We start from the raw sequence: 20,500 nt of genomic DNA on the forward strand, positions 1-20,500 counted from the left end.
CTCTTGTTGCCCAGGCTGGAGTACAATGGCACAGTCGTGGCTCACTACAACTGCCACCTCCCAGGTTCAAGCGATTCTCCTGCCTCAGCCTCCCAAGTAGTTGGGACTACAGGTGCCTAGCACCATACCCAGCTAATTTTTGTATTTTTAGTAGAGATGGGGTTTCACCATGTTGGCCAGGCTGATCTTGAACTCCTGACCTCAAGTGATCCTCCCGCCTTGGCCTCCCAAAGTGCTGGGATTACAGGCTTTAGCCACCATGCCTGGCCTAAAATAAATAATTACAATAATGGATTAATAGCAGAAATAAAAAATAAAGTAAATATCCATGATATACTGATATAAATAAATAAATGGAGGAGAGGGCCAGGCATGGGAGTTCATGCCTGTAATCCCAGCACTTTGGGAGGCTGAGGTGGGAGAATCACTTGAGCCCAGAAGTTTGAGAGCAACCTGAGCAACATAGTGAGACTCTGTCTCTACAAAAAAATAAAATAATTAGCTGAGCATGGTGGTGCATGCCTGTAGTCCCAGCTACTAAGGAGGCTAAGGCAAGAGGATGGCTTGAGCCCAGGAAGTCAAAGCACAGTGAGCTGTGTTTGTACCACTGCACTCCAGCCTGGGCAACAGAGTGAGACCCTGTCTCAAAAAATAAATAAATATGTAAATAAATAAATGGGGGAGGAGAGAGCTCTTCCTCACAGTTGGAATTACAATCAATAAATGTAGGAAGAATGACAGAATTAGAAAATCATCATTTGGGAACCACCGTAATAATAATTTTAGCAGGAAAAAAATCAATAAATGTTAAATTTGAAATGGATGGGAAAAGCGATGATGAGAAAGGATATTTTCATAGTCTCAAAGCATCTTTCCACAAATACATATTAATTACAAACGGAAAAAGAGCAACTTTACAGTAGAGAAATGTGGCAGATGCTACCTTAACCAAGTGACCGAAGTTAACTTCAATAGCAAGATATATTGGCATCTTGTGCCTTTTGGTATGGTTCACTGAGAAGAGCACAATGTGACTTCTGTGGTTTTCTTGCCAAAACTCCATAACCTGAATTTGATTATGAGAAAACTTCAGATAAACCCAAATTGTGGGACATTGTACAACATAACTGGCCAGCACTCTTCAAAATTGTCAAGGTCTTGAAAGACAAATAAAGACTGAGCAACTGTTCCAGATTGGAGGAGATGGAAGAGACGTGGCAGCCCAGTGCACTGTGAGATCTTGGAAGGGATCCTGGACCAGATAAAGGACACTAGTGGGACAGTTGGTGAAATTTGAACCAAGTCTAGATTAGGTAATGGTGTTTTGTCAGTGTTAGTGATGGCAGCGGCAGTCCATCTGGAACAGCTGTTACCATGATGCCGGCTGCAGTGGGGCAGTTGTGGCCGGGGCAGCACGCTCCACAGAGCTTGTGGGAGCCAAGGACAGGCAGAAGCCTGCCCCCTCTGAGTTAGCAGGGTGGGAGCTTCGTGTTCTCTGGGTGCAGCTGCAGCTACCCAGCTGCAGACCTGGGCATCCCTGTGGTCTTGGGGGCCAGAAGCAGGCAGGAGCCCCACCCTCCTGGGTGCAGCTACAGTCACCGAAGCCCTGGCTGTGGACCCAGGCATCCCTGTTTTCTTGTGGGCCAGAAGCAGGTAGGAGTCCCAGCCTCCTGGGCACAGCTGCAGCCACCCAAGCCATGACTGTGGACCAGGCAAGCCTGTGCTCTTGGGGACAGGGAGCAGGCAGGAGGAGCCCCAACCCCTCAGGTGCAGCTGCAGCTGCAGCCGCCCAAGCCACGGCTGTGGACCCAGGCATTGCTGCACTCTCAGGGGCCAGGCTTGAAAGTGCTTGCTCCCGCTGCCTGGCCTTTCCCCACTCCCTGCACCTGCTCCGATCTTGGAGCAAAGTTGAGGCCAAGCCCAGCCACTGCCACAACCTGGCTGGGTATGCACAGGGTTGGGGCAGCACTGACATGCCAGCCCCCTGCTACCTCGGCTCCCTCTGGACTTTGGGTGCCGAAAAGCACAGGAGGGAGGCTGAGAGGGTGCTGAGAGCAGCTCAGTGCTGGCCTGCACGTGCCTCTTGGCACAGTACCATGAACAGTGGCAGGAGGCAGACAGGCTCCTGTGTGGAAAGGGACGGGTTCCCAGTGAAACCCCACCTCAAACCAGGGAGACCTGAAGCCTGGGGGCCAGGCTGCCAGCCCCACAGACCGGAGTGGGAATTTATGGTGCTTTTTCCAGGCCTACCCAGGGTCACCCATGAACCAATCAGTACGCACTTCCTCCCCTTTGAAGCCCATCAAACCCCAGACTCAACCTGACGGGAAATGATGGGACATCCTGCCTGCGGAGAGAAGCTGCCCACTCCAGGGTCTTCTCCCTGCTGAGAGGTGAGCAGGTGATGGGAAAACCAGCTGAGGAGAAGAGCTACCCACTCCAGGGTCTTCTCTCTGCTGAGAGCCGAACAATCATCGGGACACCCTGGCTGCGGAGATGAGCTACCCACTGCAGGTCTCCTCTGAGCTATTCTATCGCTCCATAAAGCTCCTCTTCACCTTACCCTCCACTTGTCCGCATACCTCATGCCTTCTGGACATGGGGGAGGAACTTGGGACCTGCCAAATGGTGGGACTGAAAGAGCTGTAACACTAACAGGTCTGAAACATGTCCCTTGCTCACCATGTTGCAGGTGACAAGAAGGAGAGAACAGAGAAGGAGAGAAGAGCTGCAGAGAGAAGAAGCTCCCAGACCTAGGAGCTCCCCAAGCCAGGGCTGTGACACGGTCTTTTGGGCTCTGTGGTTCCTGGAGTCTCCAAGCTCCCAGGCGCCACCACGTTTCCTGGTGCCAGCTGTGGAAGCTACTTGCAGTATGCCTGGTCCAGCTGCAGCCTTGCAGGGAGCCAGCAGCCATGCCAGTGCCTGGAGCTGCCCGCCCCACCACAGTCAGTGTGTCTGGCTGTGTGCAGTGGCTGGACCCCATGTTCACTTGCTGACACACCCCTTGCCACTCCACTTGCCCTTGACAGGCATGGGATCCAAACCTACCGGGTAGTGTGAGCCTGCTAGGGTGAGTGGGCCCAGTGGGCCCAAGCAAAACTCAGGCAAAGGTGCCACTGGCTATAGAGGTTTCCAGCTGGCAAAGTGACATCCAAGGATCCTATAACATTAGCTTCCTGTTTTGATCATTGTACTGTGCTTATGTAAGATGTAAAAATTTGGGCTACCCGGGTAATGGTGAACTCTACCATTTTTGCTACCTTTTTGCTAAGTCTAAGATTGTTTCAGAATGAAAAATAATACTTAGGGATTTTGAAGGACCTCTTAGTGCAGGTCAGCAGTGTGATCTATTGGCCAAAGAAAGAAGGAAAGAGAAGAAACAGAAATACAGCATTTTGTTTTGTTTTTGAGACGGAGTCTCACTCTGTCATCCAGGCTGGAGTGCAGTGGTGCGATCTCGATTCACTGCAACCTCCACCTCCCAGGTTCAAGTGATTCTCCTGCCTCAGCCTCCCAAGTAGCTGGGATTACAAGTACACACCACCACACCCAGCTAATTTTTGTATTTTTAGTAGAGACAGGGTTTCACCATTTTGGCCAGGCTGGTCTTGAACTCCTGATCTTATGTGATCCACCCACCTTGGCCTCCCAAAGTACTGGGATTACAGGCATGAACTACTGTGCCCAGCAAAATACATGATTTTGGATGAAGAAGCTGTATGTCTTCATTACATCTAGGGAGTATTTTATTAGGTTCTAGGTGTCATGGTTTCAGAGAGATTTAGAAAAGCAGTAAAACTTTTGGTCGGTCACAGTGACTCACGCCTGTAATCCTAACACTTTGGGAGGCCGAGGCTGGTGGATCATGAAGTCAGGAGTTTGAGACCAGCCTGACCAATATGGTGAAATCCTGTCTCTACTAAAAATACAAAAATTAACTGGGCATGGTGGTTGGCGCCTATAATCCCAGCTTCTCACGAGGCTGAGGCAGGAGAATCCCCTGAACCTGGGAGGTGGGGATTGCAGTGAGCCGAGATCGCGCCATTGCCCTCCAGCCTGGGAGACAAGAGTGAAACTCTGTCTCAAAAAAAAAAAAAAAAGAAAGAAAAAGAAAAAAGTGGTAATACTTTATTTTATGTAAGGAATAGTTAACCTTAGCTCACATCTCTGCATGTTACTAGGAGCACTTGAGAAATACTGATACACCTTCGTCCCACTGTCAGGAATTCTGACTGGTCTATGGTCGGTCTAGACGTTAGTATTTTTTTTAAAAAACTTTCCAGGTGATTCTGATTGTTAATCAAGGGGGCTGGGAACCCCTTGGTTAAGGGAACTGGAATGTTTAGCTGGGAAGAGACTCAAGTCGACTTTACACGAATCATATGGGAAAGCTTGGGAAGATGAAGCTTTCTGAGTTCCTACCTTCTGGAGACAACCGGTAGATTTAGCATGACGTCTGCTTATGAAAAACTTCCCTCGTGACCTTGATGTGCAGCCAGGTATGGCAACAGCGGGCTGGATCAGTGCTTCTCGTATTTTCATGTGCATATGAATCACCAGGAAAGCTTGTTGAGATAATAGGCTCTGATTCAGTAGGCTGGGGAGGAGCCCAGGAGTCTGCATTTCTAACAGGCTCCCAGGTGTTGCCGATGCTTCTGATCTGGGAAGCACACTTTAGTAGACAGTCACTTAGTATAGTTTATTACACAAGGGATTCAAACATTGGATGTGGTGGAGGGAGTGGTTTAGACTCAGGTACATCCTGAGAGTTCTAGGGAAGTCATTTAGGCCTCAGCGGTGCATTTGTTTAGGCAGCAGTGTGGTAGAGTGGAAAGAGCGTGGGCTTGGGAGTCATATCTGGATCCCATATTCATGATTTACTGTTTGAGTAACCATGAACAAGTTATTTCACCATTCTGTGTCTCTGTTTTCAATGAGAAAAATAAATACAAAAACATCTCCCTGCCAGATTAGCATTAGAGAAAACGTGTTCAAAGAACCCAGCATAGCTCTTGATACAAAGTAGGTGTTCAGAAAAGTGGTGACTATTATTGTTTAGGCTGTGGAATCCTCTTTTGTTGGAAGACCAGACTGTGAGTAATGTGCATGAAAAGTACTTAACAGTACTAATCAGTTTTGCATCAGAGACGACTGCTACGGCCAAGAAAAAGCTTAGGTAACTTAAGTAGAAATTATCTTGACCTCAAGAAAAATACTTGTTCTTGTTTGTCCCCCACGCAATTAACTTTTGCAGTCATCTTAGTTACTGGCCTGATAAAATGTGACAAATGATTAACTGAGTCAAACAAATATTTGTGGAGCACCTGCTACTCTGAGTCAAGTAATTCTGAACTATTGTGACTCTCCACATAAAGCATATTTCAGACCTCAGCTCCTTTGAGTTCACTGTCCTTTTTGCTTCTTTTCCTCCTTCAGGTGACCCTCTGTAGCTTGGGGTTCAGGTTGGGCTGATACTTTATTAGCACCCTATGTACCCTGTCATAGCTTTGTTTCTACCAACCTGCAAGCTGGGGCTTGTTGTCACCTCATAACTGGGTACAGTGCCTGAAATTATTGTTGAACCGATTGTGTGACACAGGATGCCTTCAAGGAGATTGGAGTCTGAGGTATCTGAGAGGTCAGGGGAGGCTTTCTGAAAAAAGTGATGCTTGAGGTGAGACTTAAGAAGAGGCAGGTTGGCCGGGTGCGGTGGCTCACATCTATAATCCCAGCACTTTGGGAGGCCGAAGTGGGTGGATCATCTGAGGTTAGGAGTTCAAGACCAGCTTGACCAATATGGTGAAACCCCATCTCCATTAAAAATACAAAAATTAGCCGGGCGTGGTGGCAGGTGCCTATAGTCCCAGCTACTCAGGAGGCTGAGACAAGAGAATTGCTTGAACCTGGAAGGCAGAGGTTGCAGTGAGCCGAGATCACGCCACTGCACTCCAGCCTGAGCGACAGAGCAAAATTCCGTCTCAAAAAAAAAAAAAAAAAAAGAGGCAGGAGTTAGAAGGAGGTGGAGCGGCTGGAAAGCATGGTGCATTTGGGGAACTGTACATAATTCAGATGAGCTGAAGCTTGGTGGGTATTTGGGGAATTGGGGTGAAGCTGGAGAACAGGTGAAGGCTAACACGTGACGAGCTTGAATGGCAATTGGATTTTATCTTTGAGGATAACTGGAGACCAGTAACAGATTTTAACCAAGAATGTGTGGGTGTGGAGGGTGGGTTGAGAATGATAATAGATACAGGGAAATCGGTTAGGAGTTTTATATAAAAGCCAGGTAATCAAATCCCACCTGTCACCTTAGTGTCTTTTCTGGACTTCACTGCTTTCCCTCAGACCAGAGTGGTTCACTCTGAGGTGCCCTTTGCCTGGTCTGCTTCAGGCAGTGCTCTGACTGCACAATGGGAGCAGACCTTGGAGCATCACAGATCTCATCTGGTCCCTGGTGATGGGTGTCTGGCCCATGTGAGGCAGAAGGTGAAGCCATTTCTGTTCTGTGGAGTAAGTTGGGTAGCAAGAGGCCCTTGGTAAATGCAGGGACAACATTACTGGGTTTTAATACCATGTCTGCTATGTCCTAGCTATGGGAACATTAGAGAAGTTACATAACCTCTCTGAACCTCGTCCATAAAATGGAGATAATGCTAACTCTAGTGTAGTTGTTTTTCTGAGAATTGAATTAGATGACGATGACAAAAATAATGACCATTTAGTAAGTGTCAGTTTTATGTCAGGCCCTGGCCCATGTACATTCGCTAATTAAAACATGGGTCAAACACCAAAAATTGTGTTTAGTTCATGATAGGTATTCAATAAATATTAGATTCCTCCTCCCACCTCCTCCTGATCATTGCACTTCCTACAGTTTGTCAGCGGCTGATAGATTGTTGTCTTAGTACTGTCTTCCAAAGGATGTTATTTATTCTCACAAATTGACACAGAGAGAAAATAATGAAGATTTAATTTATGTTCAGGAAGCAGCCAGTGAGTAATTTCCAACATTATTTCATTAAGGAAGTACTTGGGACTTAGGAATCAACTGTATTTTAACCAAATTATAATTTGATACAATTAGCCCTTGAACTTAAATTTTAGGCTCAGGGTCCTGGGCTGCAAAGAAACCAGTCAGAACTGCTACTTGGACTGTGACATTGTTTGTGTGATATTTTGATATTAGTGCCCATCTTTTGACCAAATAATCAGCATAAACATCTGAATACAAGTTCTGTTTCATGGACAAAATGTAGTATGTAAGGTTGTCCATGGGTTGGAATGAGTTGTGTGTCGCTACCTAGATGCCTGACCAGTTTCTGATAATACTGGGCCCTAGCTTTGTCTAAAAGTAAATGAAAATACCTTTTTAGTCTTCAGGAACATTGCTCACTATAGCCTTTCTTTTTGCTTCTTTGTGTAGGTTTTCGGTAACCAGATCCTCTTTGACAATATAAAGCATGGATTAAAACTAACTCTGTAGCAATCCTAGGATTATTGGCTCAGGAGAATAAATCTTGGGTTGACTATGAGATAATTTCACTTAAGTCTCATTTTGAAGAAAGCAGCTATGGGAGAGGCAGTTCAGAGCATGGTTTATTGTTTATTCCTGGTTGCCCAAGAGCAATTTGCATGAGTATCACAGTCCGTTATGCATATGGCACAAGTGATTGTTTCTGAGAAGTGTGGTGGGTTGTTGACAGTTGTGAATATACCTGAAAACTGGCTGTGGTTCTGGGCCAAGCCCTCATCCCTGGTCAACAGAGCAAAACTTGAGGAAGGCAGGAGTCATAGTCATTGAAAGACTCATCTGCTTATGTGTGTCTACAGTGCCACCCAAGTCTGACGTTAGCTTATCCCTGGAGATTAGTATAAAACTAGAGAATTTGTGAACATATTCTGTGTCTGATCATGATATAATCTTTCTTCTTTCTTTCCTCAGAAATTTATCTTGCTTCTGATGTAGGTTGTTTATCATACCCCCGTCACAAATGCTTCCTCAGAGGGTATGAGGTAAGGGCTGAGATTAATATGCCACCTTTCCCTTACTTCTGTCTTTTATTTTCCAGCAACAGCTGCAGGCCTATGTGGCCTGGGTGAATTCACAACTGAAGAAGAGGCCAGCAGTGAAGCCTGTGCAGGACCTGCGACAGGATCTCCGGGATGGGGTGATCCTGGCATATCTCATCGAGATTGTTGGTCAGTTGGCCCTGGACTCTGATACTAGAATACATAGACCAGAACCTGGCCTTCTTTATCCTCCATATGCCCTTTAGAACAGGTTGTTTTTTCTTTAGAATATATGTCAGTGGAGGTAGAGAAGACTTAAAATACTTGCCCAAGGTTAATTCATTTATTTATTAGTCAGTAGACATTGTGTCCCAGGCACTGAATTATGTTTTGGGAATATGAGGATGAGAATAGTCTATGCTCTCAAGAGTCTACCAAAGTAGTTGGAAAGGCTGGAAAATGAAGTCAATTCCATTAATGTACTTAGTACTCCAGAGTGGGGTAAGCACAGATGGGAGCACATAGGAGGGACACCCAGTCTTAGGGGTTCAGGGATTGGCTTGCCAGAATTGATATCTCAACTGAGGCCTACCAGAAGAATTGGTATCTAAACCAAGGCCAGAGAAGGAAGTAGTAGCCAGACAAAAGGAGGGATGTTACTGGCAAAAGGACCCTTTTACCATAATGCTTTATAAAAGGTTTTTTTCGTCTTGAACCCTGGGGTTGTTGCCATCATTCTTACTAGATGGTACCATAACCTTATTTCCATAGCATTTTTCCATATTTCTATTATTATTTCTCTCATTGAATAGTAATTATGTGATAATCATTTGATTACCTATCCTGCGTGATCTGAGCGCTTTAAGAGCAGGCGTAGTATACTGTTTTTCTATTTATACAAGCTCTAGCCAAATGCACATAATAGGTTCTCAACCATTTATTGTTACATTAGTTAGCTGACTTTGCTTTGAGTTATTGAGGCATATAGGACCTGCAAGTGGTACGGAAGAAGCCAGGTTTGCAACAAGCAGCCCATCCATGAATACCTCATTGGGACAGTTTATGAATTCATCAGAGTATTCATATGTAATGATGATAATAATGGCAACGGTAATAGCAAATGCTAGGATTGAGCACTTTTATCTTGTTTAATTTCATTTAATTATCACATCTTTGGGAAACATAATATTATCCCCACTTTCAGGAAACAAGCTTAAAAGAGAAGATTTATAAAAATAAATAGTACTTAGTATGAGTCAAACAAAATAGCTAAGCGTGCTATTTTGATTTTTATGATAGGTGTATAATATGACTACTACTATTTTATTCATTTTATGAGGCTTAGAGAGGCTAAGCAACTTTACAAAGTCACATAACTGTAAGTGCCAAAGTAGAGGTGCAAACCTAGATCTACTTTAACTCCAAAGCCTGTTTTAAACATTTAATGTTCCATTTATTTGAATAGGTTATATATGGACTAGTAGGAAATCCAGATGTACGAAAGGATGTAAGGTCAAACCTCCTTTTTCCACTTATGTCCCCCCACCAGCTACCCATTTTTCCTTCTAGAGGCAACTAGTGTTAGTAGTTTCTTGCATTTCTTCCCAGAGAAACTTCCCATTCTATGTCTATATAAGTAATATGAATATGTATTCTTCTTTTTCCAAAACCTAGGTTCTTTTTTCCCATCCCCTCCCCTGCAAAACCCAGGGTTTTTTTTTTTTTTTTTTTTTCTTTTTTTTTTTGAGACGGAGTCTCGCTCTGTCGCCAGGCTGGAGTGCAGTGGCGCAATCTCGGCTCACTGAAACCTCCACCTCCTGGGTTCAAGCAATTCTTCTGCTTCAGCCTCCCAAGTAACTGGGACTACAGGCACATGTCGCCACGCCAGGCTAATTTTTGAATTTTTTGGTAGAGATGGGGTTTCACCATGTTGGCCAGGATGGTCTCGATCTCTTGACCTTGTGATCTGCCTGCCTCAGCCTCCCACAGTACTGGGATTACAGGCGTGAGCCACCGTGCCCAGCCAAAACCCAGGTTCTTAAACACAACTTTCTACTGTGACTTTGCTAGATAGAAAAACTCCTCACAAGATTTTGCCTTTACTCACTGAATCCACTTCCTTATTTCCTATGCTTTCTTTAACCTGTCCTTATCAGGCTTTTGATCCCATTCCACTGAAACCGCCTTCCTCAAGGTCATATCAAATCCAGTGGCCAATCCTCCACCTTATCAAATCCAGTGACTAGGCCTCAGACATCATTTTATTTAACATAGCAATACTTGACATAGTTGATGACACTCTTCTCTTCAAAGACTTTCTTTACTTGGCTTCCAGAATCCTGTTAACTTATGGTTTTCTTCCTTTCTCATGGGCTTCTTTCATTTGTTTTTCTGGCTTTTCATTTCCTTCCTGACCTCTAATGCTGGAATGCTGCAGGTTCAGCCCTCTTATATACTCTCTACTCCTAAGTGATTTCTTCCCAAATTTGTATCTTTAGCCTTGAATTTTTCCTTGAGTTCTAGACATGAATAGCCAATATCTCTACTTGGATGTGTAACATGCAACTCAAATTTCACACGTCCTAATCAGAAATTTGGATGTCCTTCCCCCTACCAATCCCTTTATTCTTCAAATTTCTTCATCTGAGTAACACACCACATTATCATTTGTGTTAAAGCAGAACACTTAGAAGGTGTCATTAATTGTCCTTTTTCTCATATATTATATCGAATCCTTCAAATGTGTTGTCTGCTTTGTATTCACAATATACCTGATATCTAACTTCTCATCAGTCAGCCAAGACTTCCACTCTAGCCCAAACCTTCATGTCCTGCCTTGACCATTTTCATCATCCTTCTGACTGATCTCCCTGTTTCCTCTCTCCATAGTCTATTTGCACGCAGAGTCCATTTTATTTATTTATTTATTTATTTATTTATTTATTATTTTTGTAGAGACGGGGTTTTCGCCATCTTGACCAGACTAGTCTTGAACTCCTGGGCTCAGGCAGTTCTTCTGCCTTGGCTTCCCAAAGTGCTAGGATTATGGGCATAAGCCATGGCGCCCTGCCAGTCAACTTGTGAAAACATAAACCAGATTATGTCACTCCCTTGTCTCAGACTCTCCATTGGCTGCTCATTACACTTAGGATAAAATTCAGGCCCTTTGCTCTGGTCCAGAAAGCCCCGCATGGGCTGGGCGCAGTGGCTCACGCCTGTAATCCCAGCACTGGGAGGCCGAAGTGGGCGGATCATGAGGTCAGGAGATCGAGACCATCCTGGCGAACACGGTGAAACCCCGTCTCTAATAAAAATACAAAAAATTAGCCGGGTGAGGTAGCGGGCGCCTGTAGACCCAGCTACTCAGGAGGCTGAGGCAGGAGAATGGGGTGAACCTGGGAGGCGGAGGTTGCAGTGAGCCGAGATCCCGCCACTGCACTCCAGCCTGGGCGGAGCAAGACTCCGTCTCAAAAAAAAAAAAAAAAGAAAGCTCCGTATGCCCTGGCCTTGCTTGTCTGTCTAGCCATTCCTAGGACTTGACTCCTTGCTCACTCCCCCAGCCACACTGCTCTTGCTGTTCCTCAGGTAAGCGGAGCTTGGGGTTTGTCCCTGTGGTTCCTCAGTCTGGAAGGCTTCCTCCTCAAATCTTAACATGCTTTACTTTATTCAGGCTGCTGCCAAATGTATGATCAGAGAGACCATGATCATTGTACTTTGTTTTTCCTCAAGCACTTACTGCTACTATGAAATTATATTAAACACTTACTTGTTAACTTGATGGTTATCAGCCACTCCTGCACATATAAATTCTATGAAGGGAGGGACTTTATTCTTCTTGTTCTCTCCTGTTTCTCTGGTGCTCAGAATAGTGAGTACTTGCCACTCAGTAGATGCTCAGTGAATATTTGCTGATTGAATAAATGTACACACAGTAACTTCACAGACCCCTTTTTCATTTTCCTATTTCCCATCTAAATGACAAACACCAGGACTTAACTCATTTATATATTTATGTATAATGTTGGTGTTCACATCAAATCTTCCCTTCCTCTGTATCTAACTGCTATGAAACTTTGATAGTATTCCTCCCTATAACTTCGTATATTTTGTCTCTCCTAACAGCAGGAGAAAAGCTGAGTGGGGTACAGCTGAGTCCCAGTAACCAACAGGAGATGAAGAATAATGTGGAGAAAGTGCTACAGTTTGTGGCCTCTAAAAAGATTCGTATGCACCAGACTTCGGCTAAAGGTCAGTGCCTCATCACATCCTTGGTGCATGAGTATACTCAATGTTAACCAGTGAGTGCTAGCCTCAGGAAAATCCTTGGTTGTGACCTGTGGGGAGATAGAAAGTCTCCATTCATTTTATTTTATTTTTATTTTATATTTCATGATTATTATTTTTTGAGATGGAGTTACTCTTCTTGCCCAGGCTAGAGTGCAATGGCACAATCTTGGTTCACTGCAACCTCTGCCTCCCTGGTTCAAGTGATTCTCCTGCCTCAGACACCCAAGTAGCTGGGATTACAGGCATGTGCCACCATGCCTGGCTAATTTTGTATTTTTATTAGAGATAGGGTCTCACCGTGTTGGTTAAGCTGGTCTCAAACTCCTGACCTCAGGTGATCCACCCGCCTCTCCTTGGCCTCCCAAAGTGCTGGGATTACAGGCATGAGCCATTGTGCCCGGGCATTCGTTTTAATTGAATACAGATTTGCTTGAGTGTATGTAGGAAAATTAATGGTTAGAGAAGAAATTATGGTCGGGCATGGTGGCTCATACCTGTAATCCCAGCACTGGGAGGCCAAGGCGGGAGGATCACTTGAGCCCAGGAGTTTGAGACCATCCTGGGCAACATAGTGAGGCTCTGTCTCTATTTTTTAAAAAAGAGAGAAGAAATTACAATATTGGGATATTAACTTTAGGATTTCTCATTTAAGTTATCAAAAATGAAGAGATTACTTTTTTAAGTTCCTTGGGTTTCATGACAAAATATTATTTAAGATACTCATAACCTACATTTTTTTCCGTCTAGTTTTTTAGAAGGGAAACATTTTATAGCCCTTTTTTGGATACCATGGAACATTCTAGGCAGGATGAAAGCAGCTCTGTGACCTCAGCATCTGCCCTCTTCTATAGTGGCTTGGCCCAGATGGGTTTGCCGGGCTATTTTGAGCCCAGGCTTCAAGGAAGGAACAACGTAGGTGTTCTTAGAGAGCATAGGCTCCCTAGTTCTCTTGCTGTTTCTCGAGAACTGACTATAGGTCTGGTTTTGTTTCAGTGTCAGTTCCTGGGTCTGATTGCCTTTGGGTCTCATGACAATAGGGGCAGAATGGTTCATGTTGGATTATTAGTGTTCTCTGTGTTCAGATCATTTAGATGGGGCCAATACTGATCAGTGAGAGCACCTTGTAGGAGGTATCAAAGAGTCCTTTACCACTCCTTCTCAACATAGTACTGGCAGTCCTAGCCAGAGCAATCAGGCAAGAGAAAGAAATAAAAGGCATCCGAATAGGAGAAGAAAAAGTCAAACTATCTCTCTTCACTGATGATATGATTCTATACCTAGAAAACCCAAAAGGCTCTTAGAACTGATAAACGACTTAAGTAAAGTTTCAGGATATAAAATCAGTGTGCAAAATCAGTAGCATTTATTTTATTTTTTTTTGAGATGGAGTTTTGCTTTGTTGCCCAGACTGGAGTTCAGTGTCGTGATCTCACCTCACTGCAGCCTCCGCCTCCTGGGTTCAGGTGATTCTCCTGCCTCAGCCTCCCAAGTAGCTGGGACTACAGGCATGCATCACCATGCCTGGCTTATTTTTGTATTTTTATAGAGACAGGGTTTCATCATGTTGGCCAGTGTGGTCTCAAATTCCAAATCTCCACCTGCCTCAGCCTCCCAAAGTGCTGGGATTATAAGCATGAGCCACCGTGCCTGGCCAAATCAGTAGCATTTCTATACACCAATAACATTCTAGCTGAGAGACAAATTATGAACACAATCCCACTTACAATGACTACACACAAAAAAGAAATATCTAGGACTACATCTAACCAAAGAGGTGAAAGAAATTCAAAATACAAAAATTAGCCAGGCGTGGTGGTATGTGCCTGTAGTCCCAGCTACTCAGGATGCTGAGACAGCAGAATATCTTGAACCTGGGAGGCCGAGGTTCCAGTGAGCTGAGATCGCGCCACTGCACTCCAGCTTGGGCGACACAGAGGGAGACTCTATCTCAAAAAAAAAAAAAAAAAAAAAAAAAAAGCTACAAAGCCCCTAGGGTGTCACATTACCTGACTTCAAACTATACTACAAGACTATGGTAACCAAAACAATATGGTACTGGTATAAAAACAGACACGTAGACCAATGGAACAGACTAGAGAACCCAGAAATAAAGTTCCACACCTACAACCATGTGATCTTTGACAAACTCAACAAAAATAAGCAATGAGGAAAAGAATCCCTATTCAATAAATGGTGCTGGGATAACTGGCTAGCCATATGCAGAAGAATGAAACTAGATCCCTATCACCATGTACAAAAATTAACTCAAGATGGAATAAAGACTTAAATGGAAGACGTTGAACTGTAAAAATCCTAGAAGAAAACCTAGGAAATAACCCTTCTTGATATTGGCATTGGCAAAGAATTTATGACTAAGTCCTCAAAGCAATTGCAACATAAACATTGACAATTGGGATCTAATTAAACTAAAGAGCCTCTACATAGCAAGATAAACTATCAAGGGAGTAAGCAGATAGCCTATAGAATGGGAGGAAATATTCACAAACTATGAATCTGACAAAGGTCTAATATCTAGAATCTATAGGGAACTTAAATCAATAAACAAAAACAAATAACCCTATTAAAAAGTGGGCAAAGGGCATATACAGATACTTCTCAAAAGAAGATGTACAAGTGGCCAACAAACATGAAGAAAAGCTCATCAGCACTAATCAGATAAATGCATATCAAAACCACAATGAGATACTATCTCACACCAGTCAGGATGGCTTTTGTTAAAAAGTCAAAAAATGACAGATGTTGGTGAGGCTGTGGAGAAAAGGGGCACATATATTGTTGGTGGGAATGTAACTTTGTCCAGCCACTGTGGAAAATAGTTTGGAGATTTCTCCAAGAACTACAGCAATCCCATTACTGGGTATATCCACAAAGGAAAATAAATCACTCTACCAAAAGGACACATGCACCTGTAGGTTCATTGCAGCACCATTCACAATAGCAAAAACATGGAATCAACTCAGGTGCCCATCAGCAGTTAAGTGGATAAAGAAAATGTGGTATATATATACCATAGGATACTAGGCAGCCATAAAAAAATAAAATCATGTCCTTTGCTGCAACATGGATGCAGCTGGAGGCCATTATCCCAAGCAAACTAATGCAGAACCAGCAAACCAAACACCATATGTTCTTACTTATAATTGGGAACTAAACATTGGGTGCACATTGGGACAAGAGATGGGAACAGTAGAAACTGGGGACTACTAGAGGAGGGAGAGAGGGAGGGGGGGAAGGGCTGCAAACTACCTGTTGGGTACTGTGCTCACTATCTGGATGATGAGTTCAGTCGTACCGTAGACCTCAGCATTACACAATATACCTTTGTAACAAAGCTGCATGTGTACCACCTGCTTCTAAAACAAAAGGTGAAAAAGAAAAAAACAAAAACAAATAATCCTTTTCCAAGACTTGTATATTTAAAGGATACAAAGCTAAAAAATAAAATAAAATTTTACCCATTTCCTTACATTGACTTTCACCAGACTTACCACACTGTTTTCTGCCTACATTCCTCTTTTATTTCTAGGGCAAAATTTAGAGTTCATGATACCTCTGATCTGGTTCCCATGTGGAGTGGGCTTGGGGATCTGGCCCATTAAAGTCAGCTATTTTCAGGGAACACTGCCATTTAGGACATCATTGTCATTTACCTGGAGAAGTGTAACAGTCTGAGTTAGTCTCGCGGCATTGATTTTTGTCCCCTTCTCATCTGCTCTCCACACTGCAGTCAGAATGATCTTTCCAAGAGTACATATACTCATGCCACTCCTCTGTATCTGAGGACCCTTAGGATAAAATCCAGAGTCCTTCCTGTGGCCTCCCACGCCCTGTGTGATCCCCCTTCTGATTCACCCCCCAATTCACCCCCCTGCTGCCTCACCTTTCCCTGTCTTCCCCCGCATTCTGGGCTCTGGCTATGCTGAACTTGTTTCACTTCCTCCACCACAGTGCTGTGTCACAGAAATAGAATGCAAGTCACATAGGTAACTTAAGAGTTTCTGATAGCAGGCTGGGCACAGTGGCTCACACCTATAATCCCAGCACTTTGGGAGGCTAGGCCTCCCCATCCCTGATCACACTCCTGATCACTTGAGGTCAGGAGTTCGAGACCAGCGTGGCCAACATGGTGAAACCCCCATCTCTACTAAAAATACAAACATTAGCTGGGCGTGGTGGTGGGCTCCTGTAATCCCAGCTACTTGGGAGGGAGGCTGAGGCAGGAGAATCACTTGAACCCAGGAGGCAGAGGTTGCAGTGAGCCAAGATAGTGCCATTGCATTCCCGCCTGGGTGATAGAGTGAGACTTTGTCTCAAAAAAAAAAAAAAAGTTTCTAATAGCCACATTATAAAAAAGGAAACTGGTGGGCTGGGCGCAGTGGCTCACGCCTGTAATCCCAGCACTTTGGGGGACTGAGGCAGGCAGATCACCTGAGGTCAGGAGTTCAAGACCAGCCTGGCCAACATGGTGAAACCCTGTCTCTACTAAAAATATAACAAATTAGCCGGGCGTGGTGGCAGGCGCCTGTAGTCCCAGCTACTCAGGAGGCTGAGGCAGGAGAATCGCTTGAACCTGGGAGGCGGAGGTTGCAGTGAGCCGAGATAGCTACAGGTGGCTAATGGTTCCCATACTGGATGGCGTAGCTCTAACATATCATGCTGTCTCCCACTTCAAGACCTTCACACCTGCTGTTCCCTCTTCCTGGAATACTCTTCGTCTTTCTCTTATCTAACTAAAGTGCTACTCGTCATCAATCAAGTCTTAGTTTAGAACACACTTCCTCTAGGAATCCTTCTCTGAGTCGTCTGGATAAGATGTCTCTACTCTGACCTCCCAAAGATTCCTGTACTTCTCTTATCAAAACACGTGACCTTACTTTATTGTCATTGCTGTTATATATTCTGTCTCCCTTGTTGCCCAGAGCTTTGTTAGGACTGAGACTCTGACTGCATTGCTTACCTGTATCACTAGCAATACATATTAAATGCCTAAGTCCTTAGCTTTTGCCTCCCTCTTAGGACCTCTTGGTCTGTTTTGTCCTTCAGATATTGTGGACGGAAACCTGAAGTCTATCATGAGGCTGGTCCTTGCCTTGGCAGCTCATTTCAAACCTGGCTCTAGCAGGACGGTGAACCAAGGACGGGACTCCAGAGCCCCTTTACAAAGTCACCGACCACATTGTGCCACTGCTGTGGCCCAGGGAGCAGCTGCTGCTCTGGCCGATGTGTGTCATGACATGTCCCGATCAGGACGGGATGTCTTTCGATACAGACAGAGGTAACAGTAGAAATCTGGGGCTGGGAACTGATCCCTCTCTCTGATATTTCTTCTGTTAGATGATACAGTACAGTAGATAGAAATGTCACCCAAACAGCCCCAGATTGCAGAAAAGAACATGGAGTGGGGAGGTAGGGGAGGGCACTCTCAAAAGAAAAAAGCCTTTTCTTCTGAGATGTTTATTTTTATTTTGCATTTAACAGAAAGTTAAGGAATCTTATGTGTAAGTTTTTGCTCTGGTGCCCAAAATTTAAATATACACCTTTGGCAAGTGTGTTTTCTTCACCGGGTGGTCTGTGGGAGCAGTGTTCCAGTTCATCTAGGGGAAGCTCTACCCTGGAATGTACCCAAAGGTCAGGTTGTCCTGGGGAGTCATGGCAGGAAATGCTTTGCAGGTTGTGTATCTGCTAAGAGAGAGCAGGACCCTGAGGTGTTGCAGAGATTGGTGAATTACTTGTTTTTGTGTCTGCCTTCCCTGCTAGGTACCAAGTGTCTCTGAGGCAGGGGATTTGTCTTACTCATCTATTATACTGCTCGCAGAGTGGCAGTCTATCTGTACTCGTTGAGTTGATCTGATCCGAAGGACTGACACCCTCCCTTTGCTGGTGTCCTTTGACTTTAGGAACAGCAGCATGGATGAGGAAATTGAGAATCCATACTGGAGCGTGCGGGCCCTAGTGCAGCAGTATGAAGGGCAACAAAGGTCCCCGTCTGAATCCAGCTGCTCCAGGTAACTGTGGCCTCTGAAACCTGAATTCTGGGGGATTCTCGGAGTTCTCAGCTTCAAGTAACAACACAACAAGCAAAAAGGCATCTAAGCCCTTTTTCTCTCCTCAGTTTCTGTTTAGCTTTAAAGGCATACCCCTTAGCAGTGCTTTGTGGGTTTGTGCTGGTAGGAGGGTAGGAAGGTAGGGTCGGGTGCTGCTTTATTTCCCACAAATGAAATCTGTGCAGTCCCAGTGCCAGTGCTTAACTGTGACCACATGGGGGCATGGCTGGAACCTGTCAGGGCCCAGTCCAGGTTCTGACATCTGCGTATCAGGTGCCAGTGTTTATGATAGCTAGTTCCATTGCGCTGTCCTTGAGCCTAAGTGTAACTCTTAAGGTATGGCCTGAAAAGTCTGTGTAAAGCTCATAGAAATTGAGCAGAGTTGTCTGAGAGCATTAGAATGTTTCCAGCTTTCCTCTACAGGAACTGTGGCTGATTAGTATGCATTTGAGCAAGCTAATGATGTTTGCGACTCTAGCTAAAAGTTGTCTGTATTCCTTAGAGCCAAGTACAGAGACCAAAACAGGATACAGTACCCTAATAAGAACCTTATCAGTGGCAGAAAAAGATTACTTTCCTGGCTTATGTAAATCATGCTCCTATAAACACTCCCCAGATCATATTTTAACTAACTTCATTTTGTTGCTGAATCATAATTTATGCTCTAATGACCTTTTCTTTCCTATCCCGACCCTGTGTAATCTGCTTTATTTAGGGCTACTTGTTCTTTTTCTTGTATGTATGTTATGTGTCTTTGTTTTCTTTCTTCTCTTTTTTTCTCATAAAATTCCATCCTATTTTGATATACCATTTCCTAATTTATTGAGGTCATATGGAACTCTTTTTAGTATTTTAATATACTGCTAACTTTTTGCCTTTTACATTTAACAGGTGGGCTCTTTGTTATTTATAAAATTCACCTAACATAAAATTAACCATTAAACATTATAAAGTGTACAATTCAGTGGCACTTAGTATCTTCATAATGTGGTGCGACCATCATCTCTGTCCACTCAGAAGACATCTTCATCACCCCAAAAGGAAGCCCCGTGCCCAGTAAGCAGCAGGTGTGCTTTTAATGAGACTCTAAATCATTTCTTCCTTGCTTGCTGCTTAGGTTATCACCTGGAGCAGAATTACAGGATGTTTTTGTTGTATGATGAGATCTATTGCCTCCTGCACGTCAGCAGGCCTTTCACTCTTCTAAGCCTGATAGTGCCTGCTAGAGTTGGGGGATAGGAGGAAGAGTGGATTTCTTCCTAAGAGCACCTGCTTTCTCCTCCAAGGCAGGAGGACTGGGGGGAGGGCTGTGAGACTGTGAGACTGTGTGAATGAGTGGCCCACTGGCTATCAGGCTGCAGTGAGCTAATGGTGACAGTTTTCTAGGAGAGGGGCCAGAGGAGAATTGTTTGCTTTACCCTGTTTTTCACTATTCGATTTTGACATTTTCTTCTAATGCGGACCCCTCATCCAGCTCTTTGGCATGCTGGCTTAGTGGCTGCCTTTTCCTCAGTGAGTCCCCAGGGAAGGAGAGGGCTTCTTGTGGCTATCTGGGACCCAGCAGGTTCCTGCACATTCTGAGCCCTCGCCTCCCAGGGAGCCCACTTAGTGGCTCTGTGACCCATGAAGAGCTCAGGAGCCCCCAGATGTGGCTTGCTCAGGACGGGAGTGGCTCAGAAGGAAGGATAGCCCCTGGGTGTCTCATCCCCTGCCACTGCTCCTCCGGAGACGCCCTGGGGAAGCCCTGCCAGCCTGTTGCTCCGAAAACCGAAAACCGCATACCAGCCTCTCACTGTAGCCAAGCAGAATGATCCTTACTTGGTTAAAAAGAACACACCAAACGCCAGAGGGGAAGGTGGGAGGGGATGGGTGCTCAGCGAATTTTCCTGGGGAGTGTCGGAGTCTCCACCCCGAGGAGCGGCCAGAGCCCCACGCGGGCCTGACCTGTCCAAGCGACCCCTGGTCCACGAAGGGAGGACTCAGAGTGGAGAAGGCAAGGTTTTCGGTGCGGGGCAGACCACCAGAGCCCTCCTCTTGATTCTGCCAATACGCGGCTCTTACCCTGCCTATCCTGAGCCTCCCAGTCTCCCCTCCTTGCATCCCCCAATCCCTCGTCGACGCCCCCACCCCCACCCCCA

At 44.8% G+C, this 20,500-nt stretch overlaps 1 protein-coding gene across 2 annotated transcripts in view; it reads left to right on the plus strand.

Annotated features, from left to right (window-relative positions):
* Nucleotides 1-20,500, plus strand: part of DIXDC1 (DIX domain containing 1) — a 101,401-nt gene that overhangs the window by 32,564 nt on the left and 48,337 nt on the right. Inside the window, exons 3-6 of one of the 2 annotated variants that reach the window (XM_011976982.1) lie at nt 8,070-8,199; nt 12,133-12,258; nt 17,362-17,593; nt 18,216-19,319. In XM_011976982.1, the coding sequence (XP_011832372.1) occupies nt 8,070-8,199; nt 12,133-12,258; nt 17,362-17,593; nt 18,216-18,327 (600 nt within the window). In that variant the 3' untranslated portion in view covers nt 18,328-19,319. Of the gene's footprint in view, nt 1-8,069; nt 8,200-12,132; nt 12,259-17,361; nt 17,594-18,215; nt 19,320-20,500 lie in introns of those variants that run through there. The other variant, XM_011976980.1, reaches the window with a different exon arrangement.

This window comes from Mandrillus leucophaeus, unplaced genomic scaffold (genome assembly GCF_000951045.1).
Source record: "Mandrillus leucophaeus isolate KB7577 unplaced genomic scaffold, Mleu.le_1.0 Scaffold172, whole genome shotgun sequence".
Classification (NCBI taxonomy): domain Eukaryota; kingdom Metazoa; phylum Chordata; class Mammalia; order Primates; family Cercopithecidae; genus Mandrillus; species Mandrillus leucophaeus.